The 18862-nt window shown below is 37.8% G+C and overlaps 1 protein-coding gene across 1 annotated transcript in view; it reads right to left on the bottom strand.

Annotated features, from left to right (window-relative positions):
• Positions 1 to 2268: 2268 nt before the first annotated feature.
• The window catches only part of LOC109096836 (solute carrier family 49 member 4-like), a 33949-nt gene continuing 17355 nt past the window's right edge, over positions 2269 to 18862 (bottom strand). Inside the window, exons 6-9 of the mRNA XM_042764074.1 lie at positions 16385 to 16452; positions 12418 to 12545; positions 9880 to 10062; positions 2269 to 4129 (exon numbers count right to left, since the gene is read on the bottom strand). Of these exons, the coding sequence (XP_042620008.1) occupies positions 4014 to 4129; positions 9880 to 10062; positions 12418 to 12545; positions 16385 to 16452 (495 nt within the window). The 3' untranslated portion in view covers positions 2269 to 4013. The remainder of the gene's footprint in view (positions 4130 to 9879; positions 10063 to 12417; positions 12546 to 16384; positions 16453 to 18862) is intronic.

Below are 18862 nucleotides of genomic sequence, written 5' to 3'. Positions count from 1 at the left end.
TTATTTCACATTTTTTATTGGCATGTTTTAACAAACGATTATATTTAATAAGCTAGCAGGCTTACATAGTGGTATGTTAAGCTATAAGCTGAGTAGTTAAAGAATAAGAAATGTTTAATTTCACAATCTATAACTATTCATATTATTATTATTAACATAAAATTTGTGGCCCAATTTATGCAAAAGGATCCAATAGTCATGACACCAGATTCAGTTTTTACAGCGTTATCATGCTATTCCAGTGAGCTCTATAATATAAAGCACATATAGTGTCAACATTTAACCTTTTTTTTTTTTAAAAGGGGTAAGAACCACTTTTCTTTTGAATTTGTCTAAATTTTTTTTTTTTTATGCTATACATGCTAAATATAAGAATCTTACCATTTCTGCAAGGGGTGTGTAAACTTATGAGCACACAACTGTAACAGGTGAAACCACACACAATCATCCATTGATGTTTTCTATTTTTTGTAAGACAAAGGTTCCGTTCATCTGTTGCAGAAGTAGTACGATGGGAAATGTCTTGCCGGAAACATAAAAGGGCATACAGAGCATGTGAGGACTGAAAACTGCAACAGAAAACCAATCAATGGCTATAAAAGTGTCACCTAGACTGACAGTGAGCTCTGTTTACTACAGAGCCTGTGTTATGTGCTCAAGAACAGGAACCATGGCAGAACAGAGCCCATGGACGGGGAACAAAGCCAAAATGGATTTTATGAAATTGCTTGTCACTGAATGAAAACACCTGTTTAAGACAATCTTCTCCCAGGATGCCTGTTGCTGCTGTTGTCAACACTGAAAAGTAACACTTGAATCTGAGGCCTTTTTATGTGCTGAAAAGTTGACGTGACAAGTTTAGATGCTTTTATTTTTTTGTGTTATTCAGCTATGTTGGGATGAAGAAAGGGATCAATGTTCTTTCAATGCTCTGACAGCAGTACTGTGAAAAAAAAGATCTTAAACTTTAATACTTCATTCTTTGAAAGGAGAAAAAGTGAAAAGACTTTTTTTTTAAGTAAAGGGAATAATAAAAAAAAAAAACTGAAAACAAGCTCACGGTTTCTGTGTCTCTGGGGTCGTTAATCCAAAACCATTAGACCGATTTTTAATGCAAAAGGATGAATTCCATTTAACATTCACATAACTGCAAATTGTTGTTAGTTTCAATAAAAACCTAAGAATGCAGTGACAGTTAAGGAGATGAATGCCTTCTTCTGTCTGTGGAGACAATACACAAAGTAAAAGGTGAAGTCTAATTTTCAATAAATGTATTATACAAATGACACTTATATTACCCTATATTATATTATTCACAACATTTATATATATATATATATATATATATATATATATATATATATATAAACTGGAAAGTTTTGCGCATGTGCAACGACGTAGAAATGGCGCAATGACATACGGAATGAGCCTATGTTGTTGTTATAATGTTGTTATAAGCATTGCACAAAGCTTCATGTACATGTTGTCTCCTAGTTAGGACCAAAAAGAGATAAATATTAAGTCTGCTTTATTAAAACAAAGAAAAGGAGGATGGTTAGTATGCAAAAACAGTGGGAAACACCGTATATTTATGCAGTATGTGCATGTCAAAAGATTAAATATGATTTGAAGCTTGTGACATATATAAATGCGCTCATCAACCCGTTTACTTTATTTATCGTTCATGTAAACTCTATGTTCAGATCCATCAGTCAGAATGATTTAATTCCGATTGAAAATGTACAACGTAAACGTGGCTGCTGACAACACAAACATAAGCAACATTCACAGATAAAATCCAAGATGAAATCTATGAGAACAATAATCTATAGGCTTGCATGTAAACCCCAGGTTTTTTGGCAGGTGTAACACACAATATGTTAACAACTCCCGAGTACACATACTGTCCGCGGACGCCCACTCTCAATCCTGATGTCATCTATGATCTCATGCTTTGAAGGGTGTGGGGCATCACAGAGCATGTGCAAACTCCAAAAACAGGAGCTCGTCATACACACATAACAACACATTTAGTGGAAAAGAAAAGTTGTTTCCTCAAAGGCCAGGCACGTTTTCTAAAGGCTGTTTCACACCATACCAACATTTTAATCAATCAGTGTAGCATTTTAAGATGGCCTCGTACACGGCTTATCCAATCATATTTCAGAGTCAGAACTATCTGTTTTATAAATGCTATTTTCATGGTTTCTCTTTACACACTTCAAGCCGGGTCAACATCTTGATGACAGAGAGGAGAATAAAACACGATTCCTTTTTAAAAACATCTTTTTAATAAGGTGCTAAAAATCTTTGACATTTATCTGCACATGGACATGGGCACGTACGCCTCTCCAGTGCCACTTACAATTAACATTACAGTGACAGAACAGAGCACAAGCACCGACTGCAGCACGGCACACACATCACAGTGAAGAGGAGAACAGAACAAAGGTCACTGTTAATTAAGGCAACATTACCAACAGGTAAAGTAGAGAACTGTTCTGTACAAAGACACGAAAAAGTGATTCACATGCAGGCTTTACCAAGAGAAGAACAGAACCGTGTGTGTGTCCAAAGTTCTCGGTTGGAAAGCTGTGGAAACGAGGGATTCAGCATGTCCGTAAAACACTTTTCCTTTCCACTGATAACCGTCAATCAGCAGACAGAGAGTCATTTAAGTCTCAAGCCACCAAATTTCACCTTTCACAGCAAAGTGAAAATGGCAAAGCCGTCCAGATTCAGATGGGCTCCATTTTTATGGCAATGTTGAAAATGCAAGAAAGAACAGCCCAGCGTGTGCATGGGTCATACATCAGGCTGTATTTAAAAAATTTGAGAGGGAATATTGCACTTGTTTTTGCATTAGGTTATGCCACAAATCATGACAGGCTACAGAACATGGCTATTATTGCTGGTGAATAGTGTTGTACTGTTCCAGCAGTTCATAATGCCATGTTCAAATGCTCTTCTGCAACAGTACTCAGACATAAAAACTATTTACAATCCCTTATTGTCAATATTAGTGTATTAATCACTAAAATGAGTTAATAAACTACATTTTAATGCATGATCAATTGCATAAAATTCTAAAAGGCTTGTGCAATAGACACCCACTGTGCGCATGCTTCAGCTATAAACCAAGCAGTCACATGAGAATGGGTTGAACACAAATGGCTACCTAAACATGAATAATACAGATCCCTCATGATATAAACTACGACCTCAGATCTAACATGACCCAGAATTGGACTAATGGCTGCAAGGTGATTAGCTAAACCCCAGAGCGGAGTGCATTATCCTTTGCATAATATGAGCTGATATGGAAAACAAGAAGACTGGAGGACCACAGCGTCTGCCACTTTTTGACAGTCCTATCACAGGTCAATTAAAGCTCGGATCCCACAGGCTATATACAAGTGACACTACAGCTCTAAGAGGTCTCCGGTCCACAGACGGCCATAGCTCCCGCCAGGCGGCTAATTGAGCTTGTCTATAATTATCCATTACACTCCCATTAGATGTGGTGAGAGCACTAGAGGAGTCATCACCATGGGGCACTGCCAAATCCGTGAGTAGATCCGCTTGTGTCTGTGCCTCTCTATGCAATAAAAGTCCCTTTTTTGTGCCAGTATGTAAACACATAATTTCCATTTATCGTTTTTAAAAAATAATAATAAAAATAGTTTAAGAAGTCAAATAAAATGTAAAAAAGGGATGCATCCAGGAGGCAAAATGTCAAGTAGAAAGGTCAATATCTACACTTCTTTCCTCCTTAGTCAGGTCTCAGTTCCCGCTGTTAGTTATGATGCTAACACAATGCACTGCCACCACTGCTGGTCATATATTTCACAATTACAACATTTTCAAAAAAACAAAAAAAACAAAAAAAAACAACACTGATCCATAAAAGTGAGCAGCATGCTGTGTGCTCTTTCTCTGAACTCTGCTGGAATATAACGTCCATAAAAAGGCTTCTTCTGCAGTCTTCTGCTGAAAAAGCTCACGCTGTGTGCTCAGACAGAGACAAAGACATCCAAATAGAGGCGGTCGTATGATTCCCTGAAGAGGAGGAGGAGCAGGAGACTGAAGATGCAGGAGCCTGTCAGACACCAGTTCAACCAGGACAGCTCTGAAAAACAAAAGAGCAATTAGGGATGACAGCTTTTAGAGCACCAGATGCCATGTACAGTGCTTCAATGCATGATAGAAGACATGTGTTTATCATACTATTACAAATAACTCCAGTCCATGGGAAGTCGTGGCCTAATGGTTAGAGAGTCGGACTCCCAATCGTAGGGTTGTGAGTTCGAGTCTCGGGCCGGCAGGAATTGTGGGTGGGGGGAGTGCATGTACAGTTCTCTCTCCACCTTCAATACCATGACTTAGGTGGCCTTGAGCAAGGCATCGAACCCCCAACTGCTCCCCGGGCGCCGCAGCATAAAATGGCTGCCCACTGCTCCGGGTGTGTGTTCACGGTGTGTGTGTGTGTTCACTGCTCTGTGTGTGTGCACTTCGGATGGGTTAAATGCAGAGCACGAATTCTGAGTATAGGTCACCATACTTGGCTGAATGTCACGTCACTTTCACTTTTTTTTTTCACTTTTACATTTCTTACTTTCTGTATGGTTGAAGGTTCATGCATTTTAATCAATATGTTTATCAATAAAAAAATTTAAAGTTTAAATATAGAAAATGTGTTTCCCCCACCCCCAAAAAGCTATTTAGCTAGTGTTTTATCAATCGATTGACTGAAGGTTGACATTTAGTGCACAGGATACCATGTCCGACAATCAAAGATAGATAGAAAGAAAGATTTTTGATTAAAACAAAAACAAAACAGAAAACACAAAAGAAAATAGCCAAATAGCTATTAAGATACTGTTTTAGCAGTTGATTTATCAACATCAATTTTTTTTTTTTACATCAATTCACTTGACTAAATGCAGCTGGCACTTTTGACCAAACCATATACAAGTTCATGCTCCAATAACCAATGGCAAATAGACTAGAAAAACAATATAATTATCTGAAATACTTTCAAGAGTATGTGAGAAAAAAGTCACTGTTTCTCACAGCTGCTGTATTGCTTTCATTGGGCAGTTAAAGATACGAGAGGTTTTACATTAAGGTTGAAGATTAAACCAGAAATAGAATCATTTCACAAGCACTGCACATGAATACTACGATTTCCTTTAAAAGATGACACTGAAAAAGCATGCGAGAGCTGTGCAAGCACATTCAGAGTTGACATATACAGCAGCGATTCAATGCATGAAAGCCCCACACTAGCTGCTGTGGCTCTGATAGAGTGCCGGGTTGAATATAACATAAACCAGGTCAAACACACCGACCCTTAAGGACAAAGGAAAGAGTGCAATTAATTTAATAGAGAAGTGGATTTCAATTTTGAGGTGTCCCGTATCCAGATAACAGGTTGATCAATTGCCCCTAAAGTGAAGGCTGCAATCGATGGCAGAAGGTGAAATGCATGCTGGGTCAGCTGCTGAGCCCACTTGGGTTAAATGATATGATTTAGCCATGCAGCACAATAAACACAAGCAGGTATGCTGGAGGACAGATCCATGTCGACTTGAAGAAATGGGAAGCGGGGATTCTTTCCAAAAGCCCCCTCATTAATCAGGCCTTACTATCCCTTCAGCAGTGCTGGTATAGCGGCAGGTTAATGGAGTTGTGTTTATCTGGCTATTATGTCTGTGCTGCCTGCCTGCTACAGCCTCATCAATTTAAAAGAGAGAGGTAGCATCAGCAGGTGGGACGTCTGCACCGAATGTTAATGAAGAGAGCGGCTCAGCTCAGGTAATCCAATCAGACGCCCCCCAAAAATCTGTGAGTCGTCAACAGTCACCCTTCCAGCACTAATGGAAGGCAGAACTTCGGACACGGCGCCCATCATCTCCCTGAGTCAGTGCCGCTATGGAGAATACAAAAAAGTTGGGTTCAAGGATTCGATTTCTCCTACCTTCTCTTGCAACAATGGGAGCACAGCAATTATATCCTGTCTGTCAGTTTACGCATGAGTCAAACTGTTATGTTGTATTTCCTTCCTCTTAATACCTGAAGGCAGAATGCAGAGATGTTGTTATTAAGGGTGCAATTTAGCCTGTCTCTTTTCTGCCATCGTCTCAGGGGCTGTAATGTGCTGAAAGGCCACGGTGGAATGACAGCGTAAACAGGCCACTCACCGTGACACTCGCAATCTCTTACATACAGAGCGTTGGGACAAAAGTGAGGACAAGCGGGGAGGGATGCGAGGAAACATCCTACAGCCCCTGTCTCACATCGTGACCAAGCGGCCCAATGTCTTCGCAGTCACCCACAGGGCTCCTCACTTCCTGTCAGGCAAGCTAAGGCGTCTGAGATGGTCCTCTTATTGCTGTAATTATTCTTAATCGGTACCCATTCAGCTGGCAGACTGATGGCATATTTCAGTTCGGTTTAATGTCTCCCTCTAGCCCCAAGCAGCATCGAGAGAGGCTGACTGACAGTTTTAGGTTCTGTTTTCTACTTATAAGATTAAATCACACCTATATTTTGCACCTATGAGTTTGATTTGTTTACCTGGTTTGTCCTGGCAAAAAAAAAAAAAAAAAAAAAAAAAAAGGAAGAAAAAAAAGGAAAAGAAAATACATATAGAACAAATAAACAATTTATTAAAATATATTATGGTTTATAATTTATATTGTATAAATAACTAAATTTATTACATTTCAAAATATATTTTTATTTATTAAAAAAATTAATTGATAGTATATAAAAATTCTGGTCAATACAAAAGTCAATAATTATTTTTATGTTATGCCTGATAACAAATAAATAACTGATTATAAAAAAAAGCTATTTTGACAAAAAAAAGGAAATAAATAAAAAACAAAACCGTTAAACCTGAAATTATTTTTAAATACTACATGTGTATTTATGCATCCAAATATTAAAATGTACAGCTTAAAAATGGATTTTCCTTTCAAAACATAAAGATTACAATTAAAAATGTTTTAAAATTATTTAAATTCATTTAAAAAAAATATTTAACAACTGAGTGAGTATTTGATGACAAGGTCTAAAACTAAAACACAGTAAATGAGCAGGTACAATTAATATGTATACAAATATATCCAATATAATGCTTGATAAACCATATGGTACCTATATATTTATATTTCATCCCTATGAAAAGTACTTCAGTGAAAAAATTACACACCTCAGCTTTAACTTAAACAGGTTAAGCATGATGTGAAAAGCTAGTAAACCTGATTTTGCTGAAGGCTTACCTTCACAGGCAATTGAACAAAGTTAAATCAAATGCTGCAAAAAGAGTTTAGAGCAGGAAGTACACACTCTGGGTCTCTACAAAAGGTTACTGGACCCTTAATTTTATTATTGGCATTTGACATAAGGGACACCCTCAGACACTAGATGACACGTCCTTTACTAAACCACACAATCAAAAAGGCTGAATGTTCAATCTTTACCAGCTATTCACAGCTTTCAGATTAAGGGTGAATGAACCAACCTTGCCAATTTAAATGGCCAGCTGGGAAGGACAGCAATGGTAACTCAGTGAAGCACATCACTTTCACTTCATTTTAAAGTGAATACAAAGAATGTGTAAGACATTTATGAATGTATCACTGGTCACAGGCACTTGCGATTCCTGAAAGCACTTCAATTCAACCTTGGGTGGCTTAAAAAAAAAAGAGCATCTGGAAATTAAAAGAACATCTTTGAGGCAGGCCAATCTAGGTGAGGCAGGCGATTTTCAATGCACACTGAAATCCCAATCTACACCATAGTTCAGATGTATATTAACAATAGAATTGAACTAGAGAACTAGCCTATGAAGATGAAAATGTCAATGAAAACAGCAGAATGGGAGGAAAATAAACAACATCAATGGCTGTGCAAGTGTTGTTCATTTCCCAAGGTGCCAAATTTTAAGTGGAACTGCACCTTTAAAAGGAAGATTTTGTGCAGTTTAGTTAACAGAGAGCTTATTATGTCAAAAAGGGCTTTCTGCCAGTGGAAACAGCAAGAGGTTGCAGGATGGTTCTGATGAAACAAACAGAAATCCATCCATCATCTCTTCAGTGCCTACACACCGGTTGGCCTAAACAGAAACAAAGTGTTTAAAACTCAATAGAAATGCCAACGCAATAGTCTCCTATATATAGAGACCTCATCGTTTCAATGTTATTTTCAGCCATGGCACGGTGTTGGCGGGCCAATGCTGCTCTGACAGCCACACAAAGGCAGAGCGAATCTCATGGCTTCATTTGGGACAGATAACCCAATCAGATTTTAAAAGATGAGCCAGTTAAGCTCACTCATCTCAATTTAATCTTTTCCAGGGGATCAGCAGAAAGACTGAGGAGTTTTCGCAGCCTGGGAGCCGTCCAGCAAACTGACTGCTCATAAAACAGACACCCGTCAGCCGGTCAGTCAAGGCCACTGACAAAATGGGGATATGAGTGCATCACAGCAGGCATCTGGACTTGAAAGTGGTCAGTGTGAACAGAGGTTGACAGCTCCATAATTTATAACAAGAAAATGTGTGGTGCTTGCCTGCAGCCACAAATGTTGTGTGTTGTTTCCAAGGCATAGCTATGAAGTTTTAAAGATGCTCTAGGTTGTTTCTAGAATGTTCTTTGTGTTGGTTAGGTGGTTGCTAAATGTTTCAATTATTTAAATAAATCATTGCATCACATTCTGGTTTCTATATTTGGCTTAATGCACGTCTATGGTATTGTTTTTTAACCTGTTTCATTTTATCATACTGCAAGTCTGATTTTACCCCCAATAAACCAATAAACTAAATAACTAAATGAATGAAAAAACGAATTAATGTATGAATGAATGAATAAACAAAATAAGCATAAAAGCAAACAAAGTCTTCTATTAGGACTCTTAATATTATGCTGTTATTAAACCTCCAATTCTCATTACTGTAATGCATTAAAACAGATTTTAAAAAGATGTATTTATATTTCTTTATATATTTTAAATGATACGATAATATCAATATGTACATTACAATTCATTTGTCTAATTTTTATCTTGGTAGCATTTGTTTTACTACCTTAATTTACGAATGAATTATAAATTGATTTTAATTTTAAAAATGAATTTGAAAAAAGATTTTTATGATAAAAACAATACTGTGTTACAGTAATGAGAATCATTAAAACAAATTTAAAAAAAGACAGTACCAGGCCAATTATGAAGAACTGTGGGATAACTGTGCTTAATAATCCTGAAAATAAAATTATTACCTAAACAGATTACATTTTCTTTAAGGATTTTTTTTTTTTTTTTTTTTTCTTCATTCATCTTTTGATTTGGATGTGAAATGTGACAGGGTTTGGGAGATTTTGCCCATTTGCAACATAGAACATTATTAATAATTAATAATTATTGAAATCACGTGTTATGTTATGTGTATGTTATGAAGGTACACGAAAAAAAAAAAAAGCCTCACGCTTTTGAAAGGAAAACACATATAGCCTTTGTGTCAACCTGACAAATGGTGTCCAGCAACAGCAAGAGCTAGAATAAATATATCACAGTCTACCTGTCAATCCAATGAAACCTGTCAGAAAGTGATGCATGAATATTCAACTGGAAGCTACTATTTACACAGCAAGATAGGGCAGACAAGTCATTCTTCCTGCACATCTTTTCATCCTTACACTGAAATTTAGTCATCATGCAGGAGGACAATGACTTTGGGACAATGACACAGTCCTAAGTTTAAGTCCATATCTCTACCATGTGTTGCTGTGTGTTTAGGCTAAGGAAAAGCTTAGTTTTCTTTGCTGAAAACCAACCCTGCCCTGCCTTTCAAGAGTTAAAATATCAAGGTACCTGTAAAGTAAAAGGTGAGGCAAAACAGCAAAAGTCCAGTGAAGAGGTTGCTGAGGAAGGTGACCACTCCGCAGGTGATGCCCTCAGGAACAGGGTAAACCGTCTCAATGAACAGCTCCAAGAAGATGGGCACACTACTGTTGATGAAGATACCCACCAGGATGCAGGAAGTGTAGAGAGTGGCTAAAGGAGCAAAAAGAGAGAGAGGGCTGTATCTCAAATACATTTCTAGAATAATTCCTTCTTTACACAGGAAAAGAAAGACAAACTTGCAAATGAACTCAATTTACCTGTGCTGGCAAACCCTATTTCAGCAGATATTACTCTAATCAACTAAGAAAACACTGTTACACCCCATTTTTAAGTAATGTTTATAATGTGCTAAGTTGGTACTACAGAAATCTTTCTTTTTATCTTAGCACAGCTGAGGTTTAATGAAGTGTGGAAATTGCAAATGTTTCTTTTTTCAGTATTAAATACACTTTCATTTCCAAAATTCTGTTTTATTTAAAAAATTGCCAAAAAGAAACACCATGTTCTAGAAACTCATCACATCAGTCCATTGTCATTTTAAATGATGAGAAGCTGTTCCATGTGTGAGTGTGCAGTTCTGTTTTAAAAGAAAAACGCAAACTGGTTCTAACCAGGGCAGAGAGATAAATGGATGGCCCAATGCAGAACAACAAGAGAACAAGCACATCAGAGTCTCTAGTCTGAGAAACCGATCCCTCAGCTGGCAGCGTCATTGAAAAGTACAGGGCAAACTCTAGTTTCATCAAAAATGTCAAAATTCAACACTTGAGACTTTAACACCTACGCTTCATCTCAAATACTGTTTTTATTTAAACGGTCATTTGAAACATAAATTGCTTTAATGCACACTAGTGTACAAAAGTTTAGTTTCAGTAACATTTTTAAATGTTTTTTAAAGACGTCTCTTCTGCTCCCCAAGGATGCATTTATTTGATCAAAAGTACTTTAAAAACAGTAAAAATTGTGAAATAGTATTACAATTAAAATAATTATTTTATTTGAACATATTTTAAAATGTAATTTATTCCTGTGATGGCAAAGCAGAATTTTCAGCAGCCATTACTCCAGTCTTGAGTGATCATCGTTGAGAAATCCTTCTAATATACTGATTTGCTGCTCAAGAAAAATGTCTTCTTATAATCTCATTAAATTATGATGTTGATAACAGTTTAATATTAATATTTCCATTTTTTTGTGGATACCGTGATACTTTTTTTAAATTATTTGACGAATATAAAGTTTAAAATAACATTTATTTAAAATAGAAAGCTTTTGAAACATAAATGTCTTTACTGTTACTTTTGATCAATTTAATGAATCTGTGCTATTGATTCCCTAAATCTTACTGACCCCAAACTTTTAACCTGTAGTGTTTTTGACCCATTTAATGCAACATTGGTGTATAAAAGCATCAAATGCTTTCCTTTAAAAACATAAAAAGTTCATAATGATGCCAAACTTTTCAATGTAATTAGTCCAAAACACAAATCCTGAAAAGTCTTGATATAAGTGGTATAGCATAAATGGAAAAACTGACAATGGCCCTTCACAGTCAAGGTAGTAATGTGGCCACAATTTCAATCAGTGTCAATTATTCCTTACATAATGTTACATAATGAATATTATTTGAATATTATTTCCAACTTTCAGATACAAGACAAATGTATTTCAAACTGAAATGAAGCCATACAGCATGAAGACTCTTTACATGTGTTTTTTTATGAGCGCTTGTGCTGCCGTTACATTTTCAATCAAATGGGTTTATTCAAGCGTGCATTGTTGCTTCTAAGCAACTGCATATCTCGTCGAATGTCATTCAGAGAAATCTTACAGGTCGCAGTGACTAGAAGAAAAGTAAAATTACCCCATCAAAAAATACCTACATTTGGCTCGTGGCGGGCGTTAATTTGATACACTGGATGTAAGGAAGTATTGATATCCATGTGGTAACTATGGTATAAGTGAAGGAAATGACAACGGCACTGTTAAATTACACAAACATGGTAGGCAAAGGTCCACTCTCAATTATTCTTTGCATAACGATTCCTGCTAGAATAGATTCTAATGAATTGATGTTGCCACAACATAGCCTTGTGTTCATTAGCGAGAGATGTGAATCATAAGAGGCATGGGAAGCCACGAATGGCAAATGGGACAAGTGTGTGTGATAAAATCTTGCCAGATGGAGCGATGGCCCATGAGTCTATGAGCTCTGTCTGCCAGGAGTTCTGAGAGACAGCAGATAAAAAAGTCAGGTGCCAACCATAAAATGATAACTGATGGTAATATTTGAGCTGGCTGATCTATAGGGCATATGTTTGTTTCAGGTCGGCTTCTCTAGAGCCCCACTCCCTTTTCCCTTCACTGATCTGGACTTAATGAGTTCCTCTGGCTCCCTCCCACTGATATTGCAGCTTGCCGCATTCGCCTACTAGACTCCTGCGGGGTGACAGTTTTGTAGATGTGCACAAGGCAGAACATACGGTCCTTTTCAGCAAAGTATACCTTGAGTGGAGGGCAGATGAGTAATCCTGGTCAGGCAGGTGAGAGTGAACCAGGTGGCCGCCAAGGATGCTCCGGCAAACATCAGCACCAAAATCAGCTTCAGCATTCCTCGAATGTAGTCAGCAAACCTGAGGGCAAAGACAGAAAACAAAAGAAAGGAGGAGGAGGAGAGAGAAACTTAAGTTTCGAGTCATAGCTCAAAGGTGCCAGAACAAGACAGAATTTTTTTTTACAGAGGAAACAAATTACAGGCAGCCGCAGGTGTAACTTTTCCACAGATGTTATTTTTGGCACCCACGTAAGAGACCAGACGCATATGGAAAATCTTGTCCTTCAAAGACTTGCCTACTGGAGATGACTCAAAACAAATCCTCACATAGACTTGTATTTGAGCCGCACTAACTTTATCATTTCTGACAAAGTTCTCCACACCATTTCCTCTCATCAGGCACCAGACATATTTTAGCACCTCTAACATGATGTAGATACATAGCAATATCTCTAGGGCATGTTCTTCATCACCTTTCTTCACAACAGAGATGAAAGCCATCATTAAAAACACTTTATGGAGGAGTTAGCTGTTATTTGTTGTGTCAAAGTTGCAAGACTTACTTTTAATGATGGCTTATAATGCCTTTTAAAGTAATTACTCACCTCAAAATGAAAGTTCTGTCATCACTGACTCACCCTCATGTTTGTGAGGTTCTATATTTGGTCAACACTAATGGAGAAGTTTATCAGGTTGTTCACGCAGCTTGTGAATTTGAATGGTGACCACAGGAAGTCAGGCTTCAAAAACGACAAAAAGCACCATAAATGTATCATAAAAATGACCCATATGACTTAAAAGATACATTTCAAGTGCTAAAGCTATTAATATGTTTTGTGACGAAAAGACAAAAATGTATGTAAATATTCACAGATCTTCCATATATGGCATGTCAAAAGGTTATATACACATATAAGATGCGCAGACTACATTTCAATACTTTTATGGTGTTTTTTGGTTATTTTGAGACTTTGACAGCATGGATCCCCATTAACATTCATTATACAGAAAAGAGCAGTCAGTACATTCTTCAGAATGTCTTTTTTTGTGTTTCATGAAAAAAGTCGTATGGGTTGGAATACATGTCATATGTTGGAACAACGTAACAACAGAATTTTCATTTTTGGGTGAACTACTCACCCAAAAATGGTGAAGCACTTGAACTGCATGTCAGGTCTCACTTTCTTGACCCCACAATGCCACCGCCTTCCTCAATCAAAAAGCAATGTCACCCCTACCACCTGACTGCTGTCTGACAATTAAAGTCTGGTGATTTGTCAGGCGTCCCAGTGTTTGCCAAACTGCTCAGCATACCTTCACACCATAAACCGTTAATTGACCTGCAGAGATTACCTCTTATGATTCACCCGTCTAGTATAACTCCACCATAACGACGAACGAGGACAAGTCTTTGATGAGGACTTGCAGCTATTATATCTGCCTCCAGTATCGCATCAATTAGAATGTGCAGCTATTGCCCCTGCAGCTCAATTTTAATGCATACATTTTTTCTAAAGCATGGACTTGACCCAAAGGGCTGAGCTCTGCGGCAGAGAGCTGGTGGCATATAATAACTCATGTTAACGCATTTGCTGCACAATTCATGGCACATGGAGGGTGCTGGACCCCGTAACTCACAGGGGCCCATTAAAGAGAGATCACTCGCCAAACAACCACTAATAGGACCAGGCTGCCGTGAAGACTTAGTAGGGCATCTGTTGCTTCTTTCTGCAACCTGTCCCAAATGAATAGCCACAGTGAGAAAAAAACAAAAACGTAAAAGTGCCAAAACAACTGGCGGGGTGTGCATTCTTTAATCAGCTTTATGAATTCCCATTTGGCTTGTAGCTCACAACTCATTTGAATAACACACACAACTACGTCAGATCACAGGTCTTCATTGATATTTTAACCAACTTTGTCCCTCCCCATTTTAACGGCACTGCTGGTACCAACCCAAAATCCAATGCAGTAATGTGACAATTGATTAAATGTTGAGTTTGCCTAATTAAAAGGTTTTCAAAAGGCAGAACCTGTCTGGATGTTCTGATTGGGGCTCTTCTGCAAACATTTAGTCATCAGGGACAGACAAATCTCTTGCTTTCTGCAGACAACAGTTTGCTCTTTCTCTCTTCTCTACGCCAGTGTCTTAATCAGTCTGTGCAAAGTGACTATTTCATTAGCATTTTCACCCACTGTTCATAACAAAAGCCGATTTTAATAAATTAGCAGGAAGAGAATAAATTAGCTTTGGGATCTGGGAGGATCCAAAACAGCCTGAAAAAAAAAAAAGTGGCCTAACAGAGATAAAATGAATGTCTTTCTAGCAAGAGCATAGGAATGACCTGAAAAGTATTGTCACTGGTTTATATGCATAGTTGCCACGGATACACTCATATGAGACCATTTAAAAACTAAATAAAAAAACCTTAGAAAGTTTCTTGTACCATCAGCATTCTAGCATTTTTGTCATGAAACTTTAATAATTAGGGCTAAAACGTTGTGACAATTTAAAACATATATATATAAAAATTCTTCTGTAGTTCATATCTTCTCTCCTCAGTGGCTTGTCACACAAACTGTGCCTTGCATGGGTTATATCAATAATATGCAATATTTTATGTGACGTGTGCCCTAATTGATTTCCTGCAAAGTGGAAGTTGGTAGTCACTGTAGGATGACAACCCGAGGTTCAGCATATAGCGATCCAGTGCTGGTCTCAAAAACATAAATATCTTTACCAGCTAGCTACATTTCTTTTTTTACTGCGCAACACTGTCAAGCAAAATAAAACAAAAAATATATAATCATTATCTCCCAAAAAAAGTGTGGGGTAGGGTAACAGTAGGGTGACAGCTCAGGCTAGTCAGAGTGCTGCCTGAATGACTAGTTAGTTAGTCTCTAGTTAGCCTTGCTTAACTGCACTGCTCTGGGGTCGTGTCTTCCAGACACGGATTCGACACTTATCCTACTGTTTTCAATGAGTGTCCTTCGGCCTAATTTTTGTGGTGTGTTTTCACCACTGGCACTAGTCGGTCTGCGACTTTTTGGCCGACTGAGCATGTGGAAGTCCACATGTGGAGATCACTGTAATTAGCAGTTTAGCTTAGTGAACCAGAGCAGTGAACCAGATTGGAGAGTTATGACTGAGAGTTAATTCTTCTCACGTGACACGTATGCGCAGAATGTATGTGCTAGTTGCTTGTTGGCTGTAGGATTTTCAGTTTGTTCAAGCGCAACTTTTTGGCCCAGACACAGGTAACGTGAGGCGACACCACAGTCGGCTTTCATTGCCGTTAGCTCTTTGATGTCATTTGGTGTGTCTGAGCCCGTAAGGTGTGTTCATGCAGGAATTCTGCTTGTGTTGTAAAACGGTCGGATAGAATGCAAAAGTGACCATGAGATGCTTTCTTTTAAAGTATAAACTTATTAACACCCATTGAACCCCCTGAAACACAAAAATGGCCAAAGATGCCAGCATGAATGTAGGTCAACAATTAAAATATACTTGGAGTTCAATGACACTTTTGTTGATGGTAGTCAATTTGTTACAAAAGCGATGCTTTGATGGCTGTAACTGTGCTGCTTTGAAGAGAGAGATTTAGCATGCTGACAGTCCCAACAGTTACAACACACTGTCAGCATGCTAAATTGCTTCCCAAGAAGTAAAAAAAAAAAGTCTCTAAATTCAATCCCTTAAAAGCACCACTGCTAGAAAACCCTCACTATTCAACCTCACTAAACTAAGTCAGTAAAACTCAGCCCTGGTTTCTTTGAGAAGGAAGGAATGCTGATCTGTGACTGTTTAAGCATCTGCTGGTTTTCATGTCACTGGACAATACATGTAAAGTAAATGCTAACAAATGCTAATGTATGACACCACCACCATCATTTCTCAAGCATGGGACTATTACTCACCTCGCCATGGCCACACCAAACACACAGCCTCCAACTATGGACCAGAACCCGATCCAGCCAGCGTCCACCTGTGAGAGCAGAGAAAGGTGCAATCAGCTAGGGTTATTCACTGCTTGTAATGCTGGACATGACTTGTGTAGCAGCTAGATGGATAGTGAGCCAGAGGCGTCTGCAGTGTCGATCAGAGCGAAGAATAAACTGCCAGACATCATGCTGTCCACGAACATGTCTTTGATGAACAGTCTGGTTCAACAGCAGACTTCATAAAACAGATGGTCTATATCAGGCATGGCTGAGGTCAACCACAGTATTGATAAGACCAGGAAAAACAAAACCAGTTTCTCTATGAGGACTAAATCTTTTTTTTAGTGATTTATGTTTATGAAAGAAGTCTCTTGCGCTCATAAAGGCCTACTATTTAAATAAATTATATTTTAATCTATTTTCAATGTAATTTATTCCTGTGTGATTGCAAAGCTGAATTCTTATTATTATCAATGTTAAAAACAGCTGTGCTGCTTAATATTTTTACAGAAACTGTGATACTTTTTTTCAGAATTCTTTGATAGAATAAAAAGTTCAACAGATCAGCTTTTATTCTAAATATAAATCGTTTATAACATTATAAACTATTTTATACTGTCACTTTTGATCAATTTAACAGATAGACAGACAGACAGACAGACAGACAGACTAACAGAGTGCTAGTGCAGAATGCTAACAGAGTGATTAGAAAAGCTGGCTCTGTCTGGGCATCAGCCTCGATCCCCTGGGGATGGGGATGGAGAGAAGAATGCTGGCTAAGCATCTCTCACCCACTGTACAGGAAAGCACCTTCAGCAAAACACTGATCCCACAACAGAACATTTCCTTAAGGTCCTTCCAACCTGCGGTAGCTATCAGGATGTACACCTGTACCCTGAGCTGAATCTCATTATGTCTTTGGGTGGGATGTAATGTCACTATTCGGAGAACACTGGGCTCATGAATATTGCTTCGCTCATTGTAAGCTAATCTTCCTAGTCCAGAGTGTCACAGTACCTAATTAATATTCATGAATCATGCTAATTAATATACAAATCCCATGTTGTTTTGGGATATAGTAGAGCTCACAACTTAGATGAGATGAAATATTACTTTGACATCAAGGCAATCAAAAATCATTTAAAATTCATTCTATCCCTTTAAAATTGTCAATAACACACGAGTATTTATTTACATAAATGGAAGTTCAGTCTCGTAAAGTGTGATTTGTGTGACACTCAATTTGTGCGACACTCAATTTGTGCATTGTGAAATTTATTTAACAGCTTCATCCTACTAGAATACACAAACTCAAATGTAATGTTTATTTTACTATGTGTGGAGATTCAGCACTGCACATTTTCAGTTTTCACCACCTACTTAATACTGTCAATGTATTGAACTCTTTGTATCATGTACTCTTTGGACAAGCACATTCATAATAACTGGCAGTAAGGTTCTGAGAATTTATATGGTCTGAGCATACATTAGAGCCCGACCGATATATATCGTTTAGCCGATATTATTGGCCGATATAAGCATGTCGAAGATATATCGGTATCGGCGAATATGCCGCTGATATGAACATTTGAATTAATAGAACATATAATACAGATTAAATGCTTCTGAATGGTGATATGCGTACATATATATATGTGTGTATGTAGGCTATATACAGTCCTGTATTCTATATACAGTACCAGTCAAAAGTTTGCATCGGCCCCCAAAAACCCATATCGGTCGGGCTCTAGCATACATGTGATGAAATGTCCTACCGCAGGGGTAAAAGACATCTTTATCTATTTGAAATAAACATCAAGGGCTGAAACTACAGTAAAACATAGCATATAATCAGAATGTAATATATCATGTGCTTTTAATGTGAGCCAACAGAGGTAGACTACGTAATTTAATATCAGCTGTTGGTGATGTGTGCTAAAAGTTTGGGGGAGTGGGGGGTGGCAGAGAGGTTTGGCCCTCTGGTTCCGGCACCCCTGGATGTATTAATTGCTATTTCCATTCTGTGATTTATGTCTACTGCTGTAACGCTGTTATTTCCTCCAGGAAATGAAAGAGGTATCTTTCCCTATGCTATTTCTTCTGGCAAAAAGTGTTACTTGTGTGTCCAAACCATTATTTCAAATTCAAAATTTTCTGTCATGCAGCATAGTGCACTGGAATTGTTAGGATTTGGGACAAGGAGGAGAACGATACCCCTATTAAAATGATGTTACATGTCTATGCAGTTTAGGAAATGCTTTGGTCATCACTTGAGATGCATTAGGCTTATAATAACACTGAATCAATAAAAAAAACACTAAATTTAGGGGATGACCAGGCCCAACTAGGCACAGTGCTAAATCCGGCCCAAACAAACAAAAACATCATACATTATATGTTGTCAGTATAGAATAATATCACACAAATCACATTAGTCTAGGAATGCTAACACTT

Source organism: Cyprinus carpio, chromosome A9 (genome assembly GCF_018340385.1).
Source record: "Cyprinus carpio isolate SPL01 chromosome A9, ASM1834038v1, whole genome shotgun sequence".
NCBI classification, from domain to species: Eukaryota; Metazoa; Chordata; class Actinopteri; order Cypriniformes; family Cyprinidae; genus Cyprinus; species Cyprinus carpio.
This window is presented reverse-complemented; position numbering and strand designations above follow the sequence as displayed.